The sequence below is a fragment of the Ovis aries genome, chromosome X (genome assembly GCF_016772045.2).
Source record: "Ovis aries strain OAR_USU_Benz2616 breed Rambouillet chromosome X, ARS-UI_Ramb_v3.0, whole genome shotgun sequence".
Lineage (NCBI taxonomy): Eukaryota > Metazoa > Chordata > Mammalia > Artiodactyla > Bovidae > Ovis > Ovis aries.
In genome coordinates, this window is record NC_056080.1 from 27,524,848 (window position 1) to 27,548,636 (window position 23,789).

The 23,789-nt window shown below is 36.6% G+C and overlaps 1 protein-coding gene across 1 annotated transcript in view; it reads left to right on the forward strand.

Moving 5' to 3' along the window:
• IL1RAPL1 (interleukin 1 receptor accessory protein like 1) overlaps positions 1-23,789 on the forward strand; it is a 1,455,753-nt gene that overhangs the window by 223,196 nt on the left and 1,208,768 nt on the right. Inside the window, exon 2 of the mRNA XM_060407978.1 lies at positions 9,986-10,091. Coding sequence (XP_060263961.1) covers positions 10,010-10,091 — 82 coding nt within the window. The 5' untranslated portion in view covers positions 9,986-10,009. The remainder of the gene's footprint in view (positions 1-9,985; positions 10,092-23,789) is intronic.

The window sequence follows — 23,789 nt, forward strand, 5'->3', positions numbered from 1 at the left end:
TGGAAATTTGACAGATGCATCATGTATTCTTTTTGTTCTCCTGTCCCTGTAATCTACTGCCTATTACTTTTAAAGCCTTTCTCCCCTGGCCCCAAGTCAGCCCAAATGTGAACATCATCTGAGAATATTTTTATTGACTTCTTCAGGCAGCTTTGAGCACTTTCTGTAGACTTGAGAATTCTCTTAAAATGCTTATTCCTTTGCTATAACTGTTGATTCTCATATTTTTCTTCTATGTGATCCTTGGCCACAGTGACCATTTCCTAATGATTTTGTATCCTTACTACTTATAACAGCATTTGAAACACAGTTTAGTTTAGTCGCTCAGTCATGTCCAACTCTTTGTGACCCCATGAACTGCAGCATGCCAAGCTTCCCTTCCAACACCAACTCTTGGAGCTTGCTCAAACTCATGTCCATTGAGTCGATTATGCCATCCAACCATCTCATCATCTGTCGTCGCCTTCTCCTCCTGCCTTCAATCTTTCCCAGCATGAGAGTCTTTTCCAGTGAGTCAGTGCTTCACATCAGGTGGCTGAAGTATTGGAGTTTCAGCTTCAGCATCAGTCCTTCCAATGAATATTCAAGACTGATTTCTTTTAGGATTGACTGGTTTGATCTCCTTGCATTCCAAGGGACTCTGAAGAGTCTTATCCAACACCAGAATTCAAAAGCATCAGTTCTTCGGTACTCAGCCTTTTTTATAGTCCAACTCTACATCCATACATGACTACTGGAAAAACCATAGCCTTGACTAGACAGAACTTTGTCAGCAAAGTAATGTCTCTGCTGTTTAGAATGATGTCTAGGTTGGTCTTAACTTTTCTTCCAAGCAGCAAGCTTCTTTTAATTTCATGGCTGCAGTCACCATCTGCAGTGATTTTGGAGCCCAAGAAAATTAAGTCTCTCATTGTTTCCATTATTTCTCCATCTATTTGCCATGTAGTGATGGGACTGGATGCCATGATCTTCATTTTTTGAATGCTGAGTTTTAAGAGAGATTTTTCAGTCTTCTCTTTCCCTTTCATCAAGAGGCTTTTTAGTTCTTCTTCATTTTCTGCCATAAGGGTGGTGTCATCTGCATATCTGAGGTTATTGATATATCTCCTGGCAATCTTGATTCCAGCTTGTGCTTCATTCAGCCCAGCATTTCACACCATGTACACTGCATGTAAGTTAAATAAGCAAGGTGACAATATACAGCCTTGAGATACTCCTTTCCAGTTTGGAACTTGTCTGTTGTTCCATGTCCAGTTCTAACTGTTGCTTCTTGACCTGCATACAGATTTCTCAGGAGGCAGGTCAGGTGATCTGGTATTTCCATCTGTTTAAGTATTTTCCACAGTTTGTTGTGATCTACACAGTCAAAGGCATTGGTGTAATTAGTAAAGCAGAAGTAGATGTTTTTCTGGAATTTTCTTGCTTTTTCTATGATCCAACAGATGTTGGCAATTTGATCTCTGGTTCCTCTGCCTTTTCTAAATCCAGCTTGAACATCTGGAAGTTCATGGTTCACGTATTATTGAAGCCTGGCTTGGAGGATTTGGAGCATTATTTTGCTAGTGTGTGAGATGAGTGCAATTGTGCAGTAGTTTGAACATTCTTTGGTATTGCACTTCTTTGCGACTGGAATGAAAACTGAACTTTTCCAGTCCTGTGGCCTCTGCTGAGTTTTTCAAATTTGCTGGCATATTGAGTGCAGCACTTTCACAGCATCATCTTTCAGGATTTGAAATAACTCAACTGGAATTCTTTCACCTCCACTAGCTTTGTTCATAGTGATGCTTCCTAAGGCCCACTTGACTTCACATTCCAGGATGTCTTGCTCTAGGTGAGTAATCGTACCATTGTGGTTATCTGGGTCATGAAGATCTTTTTTGTATAATTCTTCTGTGTATTCTTGCCACCTCTTCTTAATATCTTCTGCTTCTCTTAGGTCCATACCATTTCTGTCCTTTATTGAGCCCATCTTTGCATGAAATGTTCCCTTGGTATCTCTAATTTTCTTGAAGAGATATCCAGTCTTTCCCATTCTCGTTTTCCTCTATTTCTTTGCATTGATCGTGGAGGAAGGCTTTCTTATCTCTCTTGGCTATTCTTTGGAACTCTGCATTCAAATGGGTATATCTTTTCTTTTCTCCTTTGCTTTTAACTTCTCTTCTTTTCTCAGCTATTATTAAGGCCTCCTCAGACAACCATTTTGCCTTTTGCATTTCTTTTTCTTGGGGATGATCTTGATCACTGCCTCCTGTACAATGTCACGAACCTCTGTCCATAGTTCTTCAGGCTGTCTGTCTATCAGATCTAATTCGTGGAATCTATTTGTCACTTTCACTGTATAATCATTAGGGATTTGATTTAGGTCATACCCGAATGTTCTATTGGTTTTCTCTACTTTCTTCAATTTAAGTGAATTTGGCAATAAGGAGTTCATGATCTGAGCCACAGTCAGCTCCTGGTCTCATTTTTGCTGACTGTATAGAGCTTCTAACTTTTATTATAACTAGAACTAACTTTTAGGTAGACTGTAAGAGTGTCTGTTGATCCTGTGCACAGGGACTCTTTCCAGAAGTTTAAAATCTATTCCCATATTTAAATTGTACATTTGATAGAATACTTTATCTGTGCCATGCAGATATAGATACTTAAATTTTGACTTGAGTGGGAAAAAAGGGTATAGTCTTGAGTTTAATAAGACAAGAACTTCATGAGCTAAGTAAAATATAATGGATCATCTTTGGAATGTAAATAATTACTATATAGCAGCCAGGAATGGAGAGAAAAGAGAGAAAAAGTACTAGTGTTTAAAATTTTCTACAATTAAATGTCAATGTTAAACACCATAAAAACAATTGTTTTATTTACAGGTTGTAAAACTTTGAAGGTAGGTATTTACTACCTCAGTATGTTGGGGGATAAATAGATCTAACATGAAATAAAATGAAAGGAAATAGATATGACCTATATTTATATGTATGTTTTTGAGATGAGAAAAAGGACACTTGTAGAGTACAAGTAACTTGCTTAACCCAACACAGTAAAACTCTTAATCCAGTTCATCCCCATACTAAAACCAACTCATTTGCTTTATGATGTCTTGAGTAAGACAAATGAGTATAACTTCCCTCTCTTTCTCTTCTGAACTGTATTTTATTTCTCTTCTGCCTGTAAGAGGAGTTGTCCCGACTTCTCCAGACTAATGTATCCTCCCTTCTAGATTTACTCCCTTCCTCTGGCTCTGATTCTCTTTGCTTTGGTTTACGTATAGGTCCTAGTCTTCCCTATTCTCAACTATAGTTATCTTTCTACTTCTTTATTCTCAACTAGGGATGAATTCCACATCCTACCATTAAGAAACAAGCAAATGAAGCTGATTTTGCTCCTTAAATTTTTGTTTTTTTCTCCTTAAAATTTCTGATTATACCCCTATTTGTCTAATTACGAGACTGGCTAATATCACCGGCAGTATCTTAATTTTCAAACACTTGCCTGTTTTTGATCCTTACAATACATAAGCTCTGCAGATTGTGTCCTTAAATGCTCTTCTTTGCTTCATTGACCTATAGACTTCTGATTCACATTCTCTTTACTACTTTTTCTCACTTCTTTTCGCTTTTGATTTCCTATGCCTGTATCATCAATATTTGTAGTTTCACTGTTGAAAGTAGAAGCTTTCTTCCTCATTTGTATTTGGTCTGTATTTTCTTCCTGTTTTTCCTAATCCTTGTCTTTCACATCAGCTATAGTTGCAACATTGTTATCTTTCATCACTCTACTGGGCTTCTGGCTAACATATTTAATTGCACACAAGACATTTCTAAGGAGATTCCACAGGGAATTTGAAATCTACATGCCCCGAATATAATTTCATGTATTTCTTCAGCCTGATTACCCAAAATGTCTTCTCTGTTTCTTTATATTGATAAATCATATCATAATAGACCTTGTTCCTCAAACTATACTGCCTCAGGTCCACTTTTGAAGCTTCTTTTTAACATCACTTCCTTTAATAATCACTAAGCCATGGAATTAAAAGACGCTTATTCTTGGACCAAAGTTGTGACCAACTTAGATAGCATATTCAAAAGGAGAGATATTACTTTGCCAACAAAGGTCCATCTAGTCAAGGCTATGGTTTTTCCAGTGGTCATGTATGGATGTGAGAGTTGAACTGTGAAGAAAGCTGAGCGCCGAAGAATTGATGCTTTTGAACTGTGGTGTTGGAGAAGACTCTTGAGAGTCCCTTGGACTGCAAGGAGATCCAACCAGTCCATTCTAAAGGAGATCAGTCCTGGGTGTTCATTGGAAGGACTGATGCTAAAGCTGAAGCTCCAGTACTTTGGCCACCTCATGCGAAGAGTTGACTCATTGGAAAAGATCTTGATGCTGGGAGGGATTGGGGGCAGGAGGAGAAGGGGATGACAGAGGATGAGATGGCTGGATGGTATCACTGACTCAATGGACATGAGTTTGAGTAAGTTCCGGGAGTTGGTGATGGACAGGGAGGCCTGGCGAGCTGCGATTTATGGAGCCACAAAGAGTCGGACACGACTGAGTGACTGAGCTGAACTGAACTGAAGCTCTAGTGAAAGTGAAAGTGAATCCTCTTAGTCGTGTCTGGCTCTTTGCGACCCCATGGACTGTAGCCTACCAGGCTCCTCCCTCCATGGGATTTTCCAGGCAAGAGTACTGGAGTGGGTTGCCATTTCCTTCTCCAGGGGATCTTCCCAACCCAGGGATCAAACCCGGGTCTCCCACATTTCAGGCGGATGCCTTAACCTCTGAGCCACCAGGGAAGCCCGAACTGAAGCTCTATTTATTCTCAAATCTATTCTGTTCTCCCACTATTCATTCCTACTGCATTAAGGTTAATCTTGTTTATCTTTCTGAAACACTGCCTGTTTAACAGTTTCCTCTGCCTATAAACTATGGTTTCTAAAACCATTCAGATTATTTACCTATAAGCATCCAATGACTCTTCATTGTATATACTGCAAAGAATCTTTTGTTGTTTAGTCGCTAAGTCATATCCTACTCTTTTGCAACCTATGGACTATATAGCCCACCAGGCTCCTCTGTTCATGAGATTCTCCAGGCAAGAATACTGGAGAATTCCATTTCTCCGGTGTTGGTTGCCATTTCCTTCTCCAGGGCATCTTCCTGAGCCAGAGATCAAACCTGCATCTCTTGGTCTTCGACATTGGCATGCAGGTTCTTTACCACTGAGCCACTGGGGAAGCCCCGCAAAGAATCTTAGGAGTGTGTGAAAGGAGGCAGGTCAGAATATTGGGTGAGTCATCTTGTGTATTCTGAGGTATGTGTGTGTATATGACCCATATTTATGAGTGTGCTTTTGAGATGAGAAAAAGGAGACTTGTTTTCATGATTTGCTATATACTGTTTTCATGATTTTAAAAAAAAAAAAGCTAAAGTAAAGCTGCATAAAATGTTACTGGATGATGAAGTTAGAATAAGTGGAAAACATTGTAGGGGGTGTCGTGGAAAAGTCCCAAGTTTTTATCTAGCATAGTTTGCTATTAAGAACCCTACGTTCACATTTTTAACCTCTGTCCCTTATAGCCCTCAGCTTGTAGTCTATTTACACTTTATTCCTAAAACTTGCCATATCACATCCTCGCTTGTAATAGTTTCCTATTGCTGATGTCACCAGTTACTACACATTTAGTAACTTGAAACAACTCCAGATTTTAACGTTGCAGTTCTGATGGTCAGAGTCCAAAATGCACTGGACTCACTTGACTAAAATCAAGGTGATGGCATGCCTGAATATCTCTTGGAGGATCCAGGAGAGAATCTGTTTCCTGACCTTTTCTACCTTCTAGAGGCCACGAGAATTCCTGGGTACATGTGCTGTTCCTCCATCTTCAAAGTGCATCACTCCAGTCTCTGACCTTTGCTTTCATCCTCATGTCTCCTCTCTCTGAATCTAATTCTTCTCCTGCCCTTTTATAAAGATGCTGTGATTACACTGGGCTTACCCAGATGATAGTCTTCCATCCCAAAATCTTTCAGTTCATCATAGCTGCAGTGTCTGTGCACTGGGCAAGGTGACATATTGACAGTATCCGGGAATTCAGATGTGAGCATATTTGTGTGTGTGCATGCTTAGTCGCTCAGTTGTGTCCTATTCTTTGCGACCCTGTGGACTGTAGCCCGCCAGGCTCCTCTGTCCATGGAATTCTCCAGGCAAGAATACTAGAAAAGGTTGCCATTTCTTCCTCCAGGGGATCTTCCCCACCCAGGGATTGAACCCCGTTCTCCTGCATTGCAGGCCGATTCTTTACTGTCTGAGCCATTGGGGAAGCCTCTGAGCATGTTTACGGATAGGCTCTTCTGCCTACCAGCCTGACAATTGCACTCATCCTTTGTCCTAGACCCAGAATTCCCTTTCCCATAGAAAAATCTCTCCTTTATGACCTAGCTTGGCTGTTCCCTATGACTTCACCACGTCCAACCTGGAGCAGAATTAATAGATTTCCTCCCTCTACTCCCTTAGCACATTATACTCAACATATGGCAGTAGGGCCAGTCTAATTAAGTCGGTAAGTATATTTGTCTCCTTTATTGGCCTGTGAGCTTTCACTAGAGTGTGTTGCATTGTCTGTGTCCCCACTGCACCATTGCATAGAATCTTGGAACTAGGATATGTTTAATAAGTGTTTATGAAATGATGAGTTTGAATGCTGAAATTCAACTGCATATAATAGCAACTACATTTAGTCTTTTTTACTTACTCATTTTATTTTAGTTAACATTTATTTATCATTGGATTAAAAAGATGAATAAAACACTCCCTCACCCTGGAGGCACTCTGGTAGAATAAAAGACGTATAGTTAAAGATATAAGCTAATAGTGTGGGGTAGCATGTAAAGAAAGCTGATAAATGTAGATACCTTCACAGGTGAGAGGGATGTGAGTTAAGTCTGCAATAGTGGTAATAATATAGTAGTAATGATAATAATAGTGGTGACAACAGTTAGCTGCAATAAAAACAGTAATAAAAATAGCTTTCATTTATTCAGATTATTCTATATGCCAGTGCTGTTCCAGGTACTATGTTATCTGTTCTATAATAATCCTGTTTTGTAAATGAAAAAACTGTTTGAAAAACTAGTTCAGTTCAGTTGCTCATGTCGGACTCTTTGTGACCCCATGGACTGCGGCACGCCAGGCCTCCCTGTCTATTACCAGCTCCTGGAGTTTACTCAAACTCATGTCCATTGAGTCAGTGCTACCATCCAACCATCTCATCCTCTGTCATCCCCTTCTCCTTCCACCTTCAGTCTTTCCCAGTATCAGGGTCTTTTCAAATGAGTCAGTTCTTTGCATCAGGCGGCCAAAGTATTGGAGCTTCAGCTTCAGCATCCGTCCTTCCAATGAATATTCAGGACTTATTTCCTTTAGGATGGACTGGTTGGATCTCCTCGCTGTCCATGAGAGACTCAAGAGTCTTCTCCAACACAACAGTTGAAAAACATAAATTCTTCAGAGCTCAGGTTTTTTTTATAGTCCAACCCTCAAATCCATACATGACTACTGGAACAACCATAGCTTTAGCTAGATGGACCTTTCTTGAAGAAGTTATTTGCCCCAAATTACAAAGCTGATAGGTAGCAAAACTGGGTTAAGAACCCAGACAGACTGATTGCTTATAATCACTGTGATGTGCTCATTTTGCATAAGATATGGTATTGATTTATGAGTAGCCCAGTAGTGAATGATATTCTTTTTGTTTTGTTTTCAGAATAAGTTTTATTATGATAAAATTCACATAGCATAAACTTCAGCAGTTTAAAGTGTATAATCAGTAGTTTTTAGAAAATATTCATCCCAGTGTATAACCATCACCAGTGTCTATTTCAGAACATTTTCATCATCTCTCCTAAAGAACCCCCATACCCATTTGCAGACCTTTCCAAAATTTCCCCTTTTAAACCCAGCCTCTAGCAACCACTGTCCTGCCTTCTGTGTCTACACTTTTGCCTAGTTGAATGGTAGTCTTAACAGGAAAACAGGCAAACAATCTCAGGTCTGTTCATCTAGAAACTGAAGCTTCTTGAAATTAGGTCACTGATAGTATGAGCTACAATGTGACAATAAGAAAATACATGAGAACCTCAGTGAATGTTTATATATAATTTGCATTGGGATTTCTGGGTTGAAATTTTAATTCTGCAATGAGTATAGCAAAGCTTTAATGTCTATGACTAGACACATTTCATCTGTCTTTCAATAGAAATACAGTAAATTGCCTTAAAGAAGTTTGTAATGATGATTGTAGATTGACCAAGATGTTGAATATGTGAGATGCTCCATAGTTCTTTTTTGTTTTCCCCAATTCAAAACTGTTTTGAAAGATTCAATTGAGGATCTTGATGTTACCAAATTGACGCTTTCCAAACCAATTTAATTTTAAGAAATAGAATCATAAACTAGCTGGTTTGCCTTTTAGAAATGAAATGAGTGAAGAAATAGTATTTTGCACAAGAGTGAAGGAATAATGTAGTTAATGTAGAAGATCTTATGGTGTCTATTTGGCTCCTGGAGTTTCTTGGGCAGTGCTGATTAAACTCACGCTGAGAGAGGAACTGATTCTCACTGCTAACCTGAAGGCTGAAGATATCAACTTGAAAATTTCCTGCTGCTCCTGTTAGCGCAGTGGCTAGGAAATGGGATTCCGATTTTAGGAATGCATGCCTGAGTCAGGTTTGCACTTTAATGTGGCAGTTCCTCAGATGTGTCTTATGATTTGGCTTTTTGGACTACGTTTCATTTATGTCTTTATATGAACTCCAGGTCCTTGGTTAGAAAACTGAAATGGGCTATCATCATTTATAGGAGCTGGAGTTAAAATAGCTTATTCTCAGTGCTTATTTGAAAAATTCCCCGACTTTCTGACTAAAATGATAATGGTGACATTTTACAGCAAGTGAATGGGTTTTGATTTTGTTTTGTGAATTAAAATGTGTCTTAACAGACTTTTATTAATGTGAATGAATTAATCATTTAAAAATGCTCAGAGGTTTCTGAGGTTTTAGGAGAGCAAAAAAAAAAGTGACTGTCAAATCACCATTTCGGCTTTCTCATCTTAATAAAGTCACAGTGATTGAAAGCTGATGATCAGTTCTCAACTGTCTTGCAAAGAAACTTAGGCTGTCATGGATTGACAGTGTAGTTGAACTGTGTTCTAACTTGCTCCTTTTTAAAATTCAGTCTTGCAGCTCTACTACCTCAGTCTCATACAAAAATAAAAGGGAGATGATTTTTCTGAAGAAGACAATGTTCATTTCAGTTAATTTCACATGAAGTATTCCCCCCTCTTGAAATCTAACACTAAGCTAGTGTTCCTTCTGGTATCCCTCTGAGAGCCTTGTGATAGGAAGAAACGATGTATTTTCTGGTAGTTTTCATATACAGTATACTTTTTTTGAATAGAGATGAAGTCTTAGAGTTCTCTTGAAGTATCTTATAAAGTTTGTTTTAAGAGAATTGTAAAATTATAATGAAATCTTTAGAGGCATAGAATTTATGATTTCTTCTCAAATGGAAAGAATGATACTGAATAAAACCATGTTCTATTGCAGCATGAAACATTTAAAATGTCAATGTTTGGTAATTTATTTGAAAATAAATTGTTAATGAAATAGTATTTTTGAAGGGATTGTTTCCACTTATTTAAATACAATTCAGTTCTCTAAATAAAGAGAAATTCTAAAACTTAGTTGAGTTTAAGATTTTAAAATATTGTAATGGGCCTATGGAAACATAATTTTGGTATTATTGGTTTTGATTTAACTTAGGAACCCCACAACATATGGGAAAATAGAATACAAATCCTGCTCACATTCTTTCCATTTGTGAAATTCATTACTCTGATTGTGCATGATTAAAGCCTAACACAAATCATATAATATTGCTATATATTTTAAAAATGTGTGTTTTTCTTCTTTATCTTTGCTTTAGAGAACAGCCTTTAAGAGCTGGAAGATGAAAGCTCCGATCCCTCACTTGATTCTCCTATATGCTACTTTTACTCAGAGTTTGAAGGTAGTGACCAAAAGAGGTTCTGGTATGTAGTGTTCCTTCCTTTTCTCTCATTGTGGCTTAAAGTGATGGTGCTACATTTATACATATACCGTTTGTGAAGAGGTTGAAAATTATCCAGGATCCATATTGTGGAAATTCTGTAGATTTATCTTTAAATGAGTGGAGCATAACTTACAGGGAATTAGAAAAGTGGGATTAGGTTGAAAAAGACATGGTTTATTTTGGTAACTACTATGAATTGAAATGAATTGAGTTTTGGTTGATTTCATTTTATAGTATGGCTTTCAATTTTCTTTGTAAAGAGTGTCATTTAAATTTTTGCATGGAATCATAGTAAACTTTTTTCATGTTAAATTTTACTGTCACCATTTCGATGTCAGCTATGGTTAGGGCAGACTCTTTGCTGATTTATTTTGCAGTTTTTGTTTTTTTTAAAAAAAACCAAAGTTATTAAAGAAAATGTCATGAGGAAGCATCCTAACATGTAAGTAGGAAATATAGAGATAAAGTAGAATGGTAATATGAAAGCTGCTGCTAAATAGAAAAATCTTGATACTTAAGGAAAACTTTGATGTTAACATACATCTTAGGTTTCAGTTGACTGTGATTCTTGGAGTTAGAAAAATGTATGAGATAATTGAATAAATAGCTATTACCTGTGTGAAGTTATATTACATCACTGATGATAATCACTGATGATAATCTTGCCACACTCACATCTTACATGGGGCGACAGAATTTTTGAAGCTCTAACTTTTCAGTACAATGAAGGATGGAATGTATTGTATTTAGTTGCTAGCACTAGAATGTGTTATCTGTTAGTTCTAGAGAGACAATGGGAGAAAGAGGAGATAGTGTGTAAGAGGCTACAGAGTGTTGTGATATCAAGGACTGTACAAACAAGCGTATCTTTGGAATTCAGAAAGGAGAAGAAATGAATGAGATGGGGCCATGGCAACCGTTCTTGGTACTTTAAGTTAAGAGGCTTCAAACTCATATTTGATTCAACAGTGAAAAGGGCCACATCCCAGGGAAGTAGGGAGCAGTCTGCTGTTATGAGCCCCACCTTGGGGGGAAGTCTGGGGAGTACTTCCTGCATATGCAGGCGGATGACACCACAGGCTTGAGAGTTAAAGGAATTTGGCTGAGCCCATTAGCTCTAGAACTTTTGGTTGTTGTACAGCTGTTGTAGGCAGTATAAAAAAAAAATTGTGTTTCTTTGTTTACACAGTATTTTGTCTGTTCTTCTTGGTGGATATTTTTGAATGAGAGAAAGCCCTAGGGCAGGATTATGATATAGTAGCTTTTGAAATTTGAATGGATTACTGGCAAATAGCAGATATGTTGATTTCTTTGTCTGCCAAGTGCGAGGAAGGTTGAGCGTACCCGTGGAAGTTAGGATTGGTAGAAGGGGGTAGTAAACTGTGATGAAAGCTGACAATTTCTAAAACAGTGATATTTTATAGAATAGCAATTTACATTAAAAACACAACACGGATCTTTGAGGTATTGGCCACATAGAAAAACACTCATCTGTATAATAAGTATTGTAACAAAACGAAACTCCTTAAAATGGAAATAGTGTTTGAGTCTTAAAAACTTCATTATTTTGGTTATCATATTTTATTATATAAAATGTTTTTGTGTATGTCCTATCTCTGTTTTCTTTGTCAAAATGCAAGTGTGATTTTTTTTTTTCCATCATCGAATAGTGGTGACAGGTCCATTCTATATTTTAATTTCGGGAAAAGTTTTATTAAATTGGAGCTTAACTGTGTATGTTTGAGAAACAAGGGAGCAGAGCTAGAAATGTGGGACAGTTGGAAAATTCATATCTCTTGCTGCTCCAGAGACCTGAGAAAATTCAGTGACCTGTCTCAAGTTCAATTTTTATGTTAATGATCTAATTACTTTAAGAGGGTGGTAATAATAATGCTGTCCTAAGTTTGGCAAACGTTCTCAGACTTTGTTCTCTTCTGTTTACGAATATCGCTGTCACATAGCTTTTTAATACCTCTGAAACTGAATCTGTTTTTTTTTTTCTGAATGTGTTTTTATAATAATGTCAAAATGATAGGACACGTACTGAGATTTAGTGGCATGTTTGATTTCTTTACTTTTCTGTATAATATGAATTAAGATGGCTCCCCCTAGTATCTGTGTTAAGAACTCACTGTTTGGAAGTTTGTTTGATTTTTGTATATTAAATATAATTTAGATAATATTGCTTTACTCATAGACTTTCATAGCTTGCACACATTTCAACTGATGCCTGTTTCCATGGCACCTTTATTGAAGGAAGCAGATATGTAGCTTACTGAAGAGCAGCATTACTGATCTCCATAGATCAAGTAGAAGAGGAGTGCACTTGGCATCTTCTCCTTCAAAGATTAATGGCTCTATCTTCACACCCAGCCCAACCTGTAAAGCCAGAAGTACCAAGGCCAGGAAAAAAAATCAGTTTTTGATGTTTGATCTCACATATTAACCAACCAAGAAAGGCTCCTTATCCTTGTTCTTTTTTTCTTATCATTTAATTCTCTTTTCTATTTTCAGTTTTGTAAACCTTTGAAAGTTCCATAATCATGACTCCAAAGCCAGTGCTTTTCATGTATCTTTTGCTAGAATATTATTTTTAATTCATTGTGACCATTAGAAAAGCAGAACTAGATATTTTAATAACCAAGAATATATTAAGTATGATTATGATACCCACAGTGATGTTGAGTTTTTATGGGATGTTAATTGTGTATGGTGTTTACTTTAGGTAAACACATATGGTCATTCCATAAAAATTTAGAAGTAGGTATTTGCTTCTCATTAACAGAACTAATTTGAAAGCAATAGGAGCTCTTCATACCCAAGCTGGGGATGTATTATTTTTATCACATTTGCTTACACCCCCATTGCTAGTAATTTAAGGAACAAATTAAATATAAAAAGGCACTTATATTATCCTAACATTCTTGATTGGAACACTAACATTTTTACTTTGTAATGTTTTGTTTTGTTTTAAATATCACTTCATGTGCATATATGATACAGTCAAGGATTGGGTCTGGTCTCTCAGATAATGTTCTAAAGTTTTGCATATATTTAGAATCAAGGCCTTTGACATCTATGAAAGCAAATAGCCTTTTTTTAACACATTAGATTTTTCTCTTGGAACACTTTTTTGCCTTGTATTTATTTTTTATAAGCAGCACTTGAAGAAAGAGGCAAAAACTATCAGTATTACCCATTCTTTTCAAGTGTGTGAAGTGTTGTTAGCAATTCAGCAAGTAAACATTTGAGTAGCTGTCATTTGTAGAATTGTGTACAGAAACCACATGGAAATCAGATGTTTGCTTAGAGGGTCTTTGTATTTCCACCAGTTTAGAAAGATTAACTTAATATTCTCATTGGTTTATTTGTTTCTCTCTCGCTCTCTCCTCTCTCCTTCCTCCCTGCATTTTCTTTATTAGTGTATTTGCAAATCTATTTTTTCATTGTGTCTTGGTAGAACTTCTTTTTAACTATAAAAATATTACTATTTTGCTTGAGAGGTCGAAGTGTGTGAAATCCTATGTCTTTACAAGGTCATTCCAAGAAGATAGTATGACCTCTTGTTAATAATGGCTGTTCTTAAATATTTGTTTTTATTTTGTGTAACTGAGAGAGTTTGGAATACAATTCAGGGGCAGAGAATTAATGTATGCATAGAAACTATTAGTATATCAAGTTTTGGGAACTGAAGTGTGAATTGTGATTTGGCCTGAGTTGGAACACTAGAGAGAAATGAACCTAGAGGAACCTGGATGTAGAGCTTAGAAAAGAGAAAGAGGTCTAGACTTTTTGTCTGTTTCTCCCTGCTCTCATATCTATCCCTAGATTATAAGCCGACAAATGCAAGAACCATGATTTATATATGCTTATAACCTCTACAGTGTCAAATATGATGAATGTTTCAGAGTCAGGGTTCTAGGAAATGTCTTAATGAAGTAATGATTATATGAATGAATGAGTGGCTTTAATTTTGAGGCTAGGTTATATCAGTATTAGACAAATAAAGGTAAAATAAAGACATTTAATAAAAAACATGTTCTTTTTTTTTAAATAGAAAGTAGTACAATGTATAACAGACCACTGAAGCAAAAAGATAAAACTCAGAATAAGCAATATCTAAGATAGAGGGTTTATATGAAGACAATAAACCTCTGCAAATAATGAGTCTTTTCATGATTGATATGTAGTTCAAAATCTGTGAGAAGGACAGGAAAATGGTTCTTTAAATATTATCATACTGAAATTTTACTATACTTACTGCTGCTTTAAAGAAATATTGCCATCATGCAGATGTTTTTATTTTAATGGTATTGTTCGATATAGACCACCATGAAAAAGGATGTAGTTCATGGTTACTGATTAATAAAATGTAGGCCAGTGACTTTAGTATACAAAAAAAGGTATTCACAATTATTAGAGCAGATGGAGAAATGGAAGTGAATATATAAACCAATGATTACATCTTATTCTAGAATATATTTAAAATACGTTAAAGCTACCTAAAGTTGCCAGCTATTATCACAGGGGGTTGATCTCTTCATTCTAAAAATTGACAGTGGACACTTGTTTATGGAAAATGATTTAGATTCAGTTCTTTCTGGCAGCAAGAGGAAAACAAATCTCTTGAGCATTTCTCAGACTCGTAACTCAAAGCCCAAATAGTTTGTAAAAGATAAGGGTAGTTAAATAACCAGTGACACAGTCTAGGTTTTAACTTTTGTGTTTGTTATTTTTGGATCATCATTTCTTCAGGTTAAAGAAATTATGCTACTGTGTAAAGAAAGTGAGATTTAACTGAAGAAGAGTAAGAAAGTCTAGTGGGGTGTTTCCATCTCATACCAATGTGATTTATGTGCATCAGCTCTCTTGGGCATTCCTGGATGCCAGTGGGCTTAATTTCACATGATTAAGAGACAGCCTAGTCCCCCAGCATCTGCCTTTTATTATGTTACCAAGTGTTTATTCCCAGTTTGTCAAACATGTCAAAAAGGATGAAACATTTCTCATTTTTCCTTTGGTATAATTTGTAAGACCAAACTTCTGAGGCTTTGTTTCATTCCTTTTTTGAGTGAAAAAAAAAGTGCACTTTACTTTTTATTGGGAAAAAATCCTGCTCTTCTATTTATCTTGTTTTTAAAAATAAAATTTGAAGTTAGATCTAGAATAATTTTGATATTCATTTGAGATGTCTTTAATTGGAATAAATCTAACAAACAAATGGACCCTACGTATGCCACATAAATAAAATGTATCCAGTATCTGTATTTAATAATCATGTGATATACCTAAGAATTTCACCATAAACTTATTTGTTCAGTTTTAATTGTCAGTACAGTTTCACATAGTGTTGGCATAGATTAACATTAATTGTGGAGACTTATGCCTGGTTTTGGAGAAGGAAATGGCACCCCACTCCAGTACGCTTGCCTGGAAAATCCCATGGACTGAGGAGCCTACCTACAGTCCATGGGGTTGCCAAGAGTCGGACACAACTAAGTGACTTCACTTTCACTTTTCACTTTCATGCACTGGAGAAGGAAATGGCAACCCACTCCGGTGTTCTTGCCTGGAGAATCCTGGGGACAGAGGAGCCTGGTGGGCTGCCGTCTAAGGGATCACACAGAGTTGGACACAACTGAAGCGACTTAGCAGCAGCAGCAGCAGCCTGCCTGGTTTGTGGTGAATTTACATGGGGAAGACACAAGTCAATAGGGATGAATCTTGCAAGTTGAATAGGATTTCAGTTGGGAAGGGAATATTGCAAGTTAATAAATATAGCAGTAATGGCAGTGTATCATGGGGATAATAAAAGGTATATTCTTCTATTTAGGGAGCAACAGTAAGGAGTCTGTCAATGCTAGGCATTTTGAATCATGTTATAAAACTGATTTTAATTTTAGAGACAGCACAGGGGTAACTACTGCTGGACCAGAGGATCAACCCCTGATCAATGAACGGTCTACTGTAGGCTTGAGGATGATCCCATGAGGTGACCTGGAAATTAGGGACACTGTTGTGTTAGTATCCAGTTGCTGCTTTAACAAATTACTAAAAACTTAGTGGCTTATGGCCACACAAGTCTATCATCTTACAGTTCTGGAGATCAGATGTCTGAAATAGATTGGTAAAGCTGAGTTCTTTGCGCAGATTCTAGGGAAAATCTGTTTCAGTGTTGTTTCCAGCTTCTAATGACTTCTTGCGTTTCTTGGCTTGTGGTCACCTATCACTCCAACCTCTACTTCAGTCATGATATCTCCTTCTCTGACTCTGACTCTCTTGCCTCCCTCTTTCCCTTAGAAGGGCCCTTGTGATTACATTGAACTGGCCTAGATAAACTCAAGATGCTTAGTTTAATCAAATCTGCAAAGCCCCATTTATCATGTGATATAACACAGTTACATGTTCCAGGGATTAGGATATGGACATCTTTAGGAAGGTGAGTGCATTATTGTCTCTACCACAATTGATAATTTTCTGAGTCAATCAAAAACATTTATTGGACTTGGACTGGAGATTAGAGAGAGAATGGTCTTTCAGGATTCAGATGGGATTGGGGGAGATTAAAAAAAAAAAGAAGTTGAAACTTTCTGTTGAAGGGACAATGTGATCTGTGGTCTGTGATAAAGAGGAGTTGGGGAGAAAGGGAGGAGAAGGAAAAAGAAAACAGGAGAAAGAAAGAGAAAGGAAGGCTGGGAAGGAGAAAGAAGAAACGGACTCTAGTGAAGCTTTCGATCTTGATAACTTTTAAGATTCACATGCATCCCGCAAATACACTTTCAGAAATAATCCCTTTTCCTTGTGGAATCCGAAGTCTGCTTTTGTTTTTGTTTTTTTTTTTTCCCAAAAATGTTTGACACAAAAATGCTTTCCTGACTCAACATAACAGCAGGGAGAACAGGGAAGACAGAAGAGAAAGTAACATTAAAGTTAGAACCCATTGAGCTTGATGACTAGAGGTGGAACATTTGAAAAAAGAGGTGGAGAAAATAATTCTGCAATAGGAGGATTGCAGGGCCATCAATCATATTAAAGGTTTCCAAAGAACAGAACCTTGAAAGGACCACTTAAGTAAAGTGAACTGTTGATAGGTCCTTGTGACAAAGATGAAGCCCAGAAAGTAGATGGGGCATAGAGTGTGAAGGGTTTCATGTGTTCTGTAAGGGATTTTGGATTTATTGTCTAGAAAGAAAAGTTTTGGCTGAGCTATTTAATTACTTTGCAGATCCCTTTAGTAGAAAATTTGATATTTGAGGTTGGGTCTCTGATTTGCTGGTCCCACTTATTGTGGTGTCTTCTATACACCATAGAGATGAAACCCCTTGATATACATGTAATAGTGCTATACAGTCCATCAGTAAAGCTGCTGTTACAGTGGAGGAAACACAGAGAATCAAGCTGTAAAGAGCCACACACGAGAGTGACATGGTCAGATCTGTTTGGGGACAGACAGTAGTCCCTGTAGGAAAGGCTGTAGTGGTACTCCAGAGTGAACAGTTAGGGCCTTAATAAAAACGATATTCCACTCTACTGAGGGCCTGAGAAACAGACATAGGAACTGAAAACATGTTTCTGAAGAAGAATAAATAGGATCAAGTGAGTGTTTGGAGTTGAAATGTGAAATCACTTGAAGAGAGGTTATGTTGACGGTGTCATCAATTACAGAGAGAGGGGCAAGGACTGTTTTTTCAGGGATAAGAGATGAAGTGAGTTCAGTCTGGAGTGTATGAGCTGTGGCAGTCACTGGAACCGATAAGCTGATGGGTTGATTGATCTGGAGTTGTATTAGTTTCCCGTAGCAGCTGTAACAAATTACCATAAACTGGGGGACTTAAAACAACAGAAATCTATGTTCCCAGCTCTGGAAGCCAGAAGTCCAAAATCAAGGTCTTAACAAACCCTTCCGTGCCTCTTCCACCTTCTGGTGGCTCCTGCTTTTTTATCTGCATCATTCCAGTCTCTGCCTTCATCTTTACATGGCTGCCTCTCTTATGCCGCTAGTGTCCCTCTGTCTTTCTTTTGTAAGGACACTTGTCATTAGATTTAGGTTCTTTTTTTGGATAATGCAGGATGATCTTGTGATCTGAAAGGTGTCAGATTAAAAAAATATGTGAATATTATACAAAATAGTATAAGGGCTGTTTATTTTTAAGTTTGTTTAACCCTTAGAAATTATTACTCATTATTTTTTCTGTTTAGGTATAACAAGTATAAAGCTTTTGGTCATGATAATAAGACCAAGATCTTTATGATAATAAGAATTATTGTACTATAGAAAGGATCAAATTTTTTCCAATCAAAAAGTTTTTGACCTAGATATCAACTATGTTTGCATAGACTAATTTCCTGAATGTAGGGTAATACTGCTTCAATTTTCATTCCCTTATTTCATACAGACAGGTGGGAAAATAGCTTACAAGTGTATTAAAATTTTCCATGGTTAATCCTCATGTTGATTAACTCTTATAGAACATTTCTACAAACAACTAATCTTGACATTCCAGCTTTGTCTACAGCAGTGATCTCTAAGAAAACACATACTTTGAGTTATTTCTATAGAAGTGGTGTAGGTTGGTCTGGTAAATATTATGAAGCCTATAGAGCTGCAACTTAAACTTGGATTTCAGTCCAACTGCTAGTAAGCCTTGATTGATGGAGGACAAGTCCTTGAACCTTTTAGGACCTCAGTTTCCTTTTTCATGAAGTAAAAGTTCTGGACTGTAACATCATCAGTGGAAGTTTGTTCTTTTGTTCCTTTCACAAGCACTTATTGAACAGCTTGAAGGAATACTCAGTACATAAAATGGTACCTTTCTTCTGTAACGTATTTTACATTTTTGCACATTGATCAGACAAATTTAGATGGGCAGAGTTTGTAGTCAGTGTTTTGAGGCCGATGGGAGGAGGCTACATTTAACTTGATCCTACACAGTTTCTCCAAGGCTGCAGAGCAGAGGGTATTATCAGTTTAAAACAGACATTCAGTTAGGGAAAAATTATGATTTTTGTTTGTCTTATTTAAAAGCCCATTCTATATAGTCAGAAAGCTCAAGTAAAAAATAAGGTACTTTTCCTTGCAGGTGGTGATGTGTCTAAGTGAAATTAGCTTTGGCAGTTCAAAATACTAAGCTATGTTTTAGCTTATTTTTGCTTATTTACGGCAAATTTCCTTTTGTAGAATTATAGTCTCTTAAGACATCTAGAGTGCTGCCTTGCATGGAAAATGTTGCCTTAAGGCAATGATAGTGAATAACTTTGGTAAGACTTAAAATCTCTGAGGGTTGTATATAAAGATTTCTTTAAAAAGTGTATGTAGGCTCTTGCAGGTATCCTAAACACTATTCAATAATCAGTTATATTTTACTAACTGTCCTTAAAATAGTTTCCAGTTTGTGTTGCTACCTTGATTTCAGTTAAGTTCTATCATTGGCATTTTACTTATATTTCTAAAAGCATGTTCCAGTTACTTTGTATACCGGATATGAGAAAAATATGTTGTAGATGATAAAATTTTATCAATGATAAGAAAAGGTTTAATATTCTAATAAATTAATATGTTTTTCCTCAATATATTTTCATATTAGAAAAAAAGGACAACTTCAGCTTGAAGATTCTTCCAGTTTTTCCTATAAAGGTGTCCTACCAAGTAATTGGACTCTCCAATGCCATCTGGTGGCTTTTCAGAGTTGGTGAAAATTCAGTAATAAATCACAGGAAAAAAAAAATGGGAAGAAAACTTCTAATGAATATTGTTCAGAAATTATTTTACTTGACCATAATATTTTCCAAACATTTATTGTTTCCAATTTATTGCCTTACATTCTGAAATATGTATAGATTTCTGTTCTTTTGGGGAGATTTTTTACATAGAAATTTTCACTGAGATTTTTTAAGGAGACCAACAATTTTACCTTTAATAATGCAATCATCATGTCAATTTATAGCTGTGCATTAGCACTGTTCAAATTATGTAGACAAACACATTCATATTATAAAGTATTGTTTAAATTATTAAGAAAATATGTTGCTGTCTTAAGGTTTTATTATTATAATGATTCAAGTATCAAAAAGAAGAAAAGTCAGTAAAGATTTTTTTCATTTATTCACTAAATAATAGCTGCTGGTAGAAGTATGAAAGTGAAGAACATGGAAGGATGTGTGTACAATAAGCCACTTAGATTTTCCTGCTGGTCTAGGGGACTGGACCTGGAATAGGAGGTAGAGGGGTCCAAGAATGATAAAGCTAAAATAAAGCACTAGTCATGAGGCAAAGTTAACGTGAAAAAGCAATGGCTCTTACATGCATATCCCAAAGAATGGGGTTCAGTTTGAAAGGACTTTCTTGGTGGGCAATGTTTTGTATTTTTAAAAACTTCCAAAGAACTTTGGCTTTTATAAATACATTTCCAAACACATACGCAAGTACTAACATACTAAAAATCTTTGAAGAGAATCTCTGTTTTCAGTTATGAGTATCTATATATAACATGCACAGCTATATTTGCTTGTTAGTTTCTTTTTTATTTTTATTTTTTAAAATATAAATTTATTTATTTTAATTGGAGGCTAATTACTTAACAATATTGTATTGGTTTTGCCATACACCAACATGAATCTGCCACAGGTGTACATGTGTTCCCCATCCTGAACCCCTCTCCCTCCTCCCTCCCCATACCATCCCTCTGGGTCATCCCAGTGCACCAGCCCCAAACATCCAGTATCATGCATCGAACCTGGACTGGCAATTCGTTTCACATATGATATTTTACATGTTTCAATGCCATTCTCCCAAATCATCCCACCCTATCCCTCTCCCACAGAGTCCAAAAGACTGTTCTGTACCTCTGTGTCTCTTTTGCTGTCTCGCATACAGGGTTATAGTTACCATCTTTCTAAATTCCATATATATGCGTTAGTATACTGTATTGGTGTCTTTCTTTCTGGCTTACTTCACTCTGTATAATCGGCTCCAGTTTCATCCACCTCATTAGAACTAATTCAAATTTATTCATTTTATTAGTTTCTTTTAGGGTTTTATGCATTTCTGACTTAATGCTGAAGCCCCTTCATCTTCCCAAAAGACAGAGAAATAGGTTCTTCATACAGTTGTTAACAAACGTTTATTGAGTTCCTGCTGCGTGCTAAATAACGTTGAGTGACATCAGGTGTGCCTGGGTATGAAAAAGGTTGAAATTTTTAGCTAACTGTAGAATTTGACTTTTGGATTCCTTATTTAAAAAAACAAAATTATAGGGAGTTATAGTAAAAGAATGTGAAATGTTTTGTCTTTGTTAGGCTTGGTCACTTTGTTTTCCACATTCATGAATTGTATTCTGAGAATTGTAGATACAGTTTCCCCATAACTTTAATGATTATGGTTTTGGAAGTATATGGAGTGCTTATTTTTGTAGCTGCATGCATTTTCACATTATAAAATCCATGTATCATAACTTTGGTAGTGCTATAGGCATTGCCCTTTCATATTCACTATTCAGTTATAGTTACTCTTTTATACTTAGCAAATAGTTTTCAAACAAAACATACTATAAACAAGCAATTTGAATTCTTCAGGGGATTAAAAAACATGAACAGTTTACCATCTCTATTGTTAAAGATCTTATAAAAAAATAAGTGATATGAGACATACCAGTATAGTGTATTAGTTCCTTTTGTTGTAAAAATTACCATAAACTTAGTGGCTTGAAACAAAACAAATCTATTACCTTACAGTCCTGGAGGGCAGAAATCCTAAAATCAATCAGGGTGATCAGCAAGTCTGCATTCCTGCTGGAAGCTCCAGGGTACATGCTCTTTCCTTGCCTTCTCAAGCTTCTGGATGCTATCAGCATTCCTTGACTTGTGGCTCCTTCTGGATCTCAAGTCCCACGACATAGCATCTTCCAAGCTCTCTCTCTGACCTCTACTTCTGTGATCACATCTCTGGTTCTGACTCTCTTCTTTGTCTCTTGTAAGTATTCTTGTGATTACATTAAGGGTCTATATGGTTAGTAAAAAAAAAAAAAAAATCTTCATATCAAGTTCCTTAATCACATCTGCAAAGTCCCTTTGCCATATAAACTAACACATTCACAGGTTCCAAGAATTAGGACGCAGCAACCTTTGGGGAACATTATTTCGTCTGTCACAGAAGTATGCTAGAGTAGTTTTTACATGAAAGAGTTTAATATGGTTGGAATACATGTACATTTGGGCACAGAATGGGTGAAGGAAGGAAGGTGTATGTCAGGAGAGGTGGAGAAAGAGAAAGCCATATCAGAAAGGACTTTGAATGACATGACAAGAAATGTGAATATTATCTTATAGGAAATTGGGAACTACTGAAGAAATTCAAGTAGGTGTGTAACAGGATTAGCCCGACCAGAAAGAGCTCTGAGACCAGAAAGTGGAAAAATGGGGCCAATAGTTCAGGTGAGAAAGTCATGAATTGAAGTGAACACATTAGGAATAGGAAGGAAAAGATGGATTTGACTGCTGATACAGAATTAATAAAAACCAGTGGCTGATTTTACAGTGGAGAGAAGGAGAGGTGGAAGGTGATTCCAGTTGTTTTTATTAAGTTTAAAATTCTGTTGAGAATTAATAGCTTATTTTGTATTTCTAATCTGTATTCTTACTGGACAAATACACAAGTTTTCAATAAGGATGTACCTTTTGTGTTTGGGGTTCACACTGGCTCACTCCACATTTGACACAAAAACCCCATTTTGGAGCTAAACCCCTCTCTTGTAGTAGATCTCTCATATAGAGAGCATCTTTCTAGAGTCACTATTCCCTCTTTACAGTTCTTTCAACTTTATTCTATCGTGTGTGTTTCAAGTGGAGAGTTGTATCAGTGAGTCTTCCTTTGCCCATTTCATTGAAGTACCTCAAATGAACACAAAGGAGGGGCATTTTTAAAGGTGTCAGGCTTCTTTTAAAATACAGTATAATATATGACATAGGCATACTTACATGCATATACACATACACTGACATACACACATGTATATGTGCAAATATACACACAGTTACCTATTCATTCACGAAACACATAATTTATCAAAGAACCACTATGTGCCAGGTGCTGAGGATTCAAAAATGATTAGGATATGTGATTGCCATGCTTTTTAACATCTGTGTTTTATTTACCCAACTGAATAGTATAAGCTCATTGAGTGCAAAAATATCTTATACATGTTTATGTATATGTCTTTTAGAATCACTGTGCTTAAAGAGTCATTACATAAGTAGTGCTCAATACATATTTGTATCTGATTGCTGGATTTAAACACATAGATGGAATCTCATCACAGCAGTCTATTTTCCCATGCTGGTGTATGTGCATGCTGTAACTTTTCTCCAACATGGGAAGTTCCTTGAAGGATGATATCTGTATCATTCAACTTCATAACCTTTACAAGCCCTTACCCAGGGCCTTGCTCATAGCATTCTGTGACCAACTGTTACATGAGCCTATGAATGAATTTAACCTACATGAAATCAATAGTTGTATCAGAGTTCACACTTCTCCAGAAAGGAAGAATTATATTTTTTCTTTCGCTGTTAGGATGACCTGGCTATTCATGGTTATCACATATGCTTCCCTCCTGTAATTGTAATAGCTGAAGCCAGAAGCACTGAGGCTACCTAGGGAAGTGGATCTCGAGGTGGTATTTCT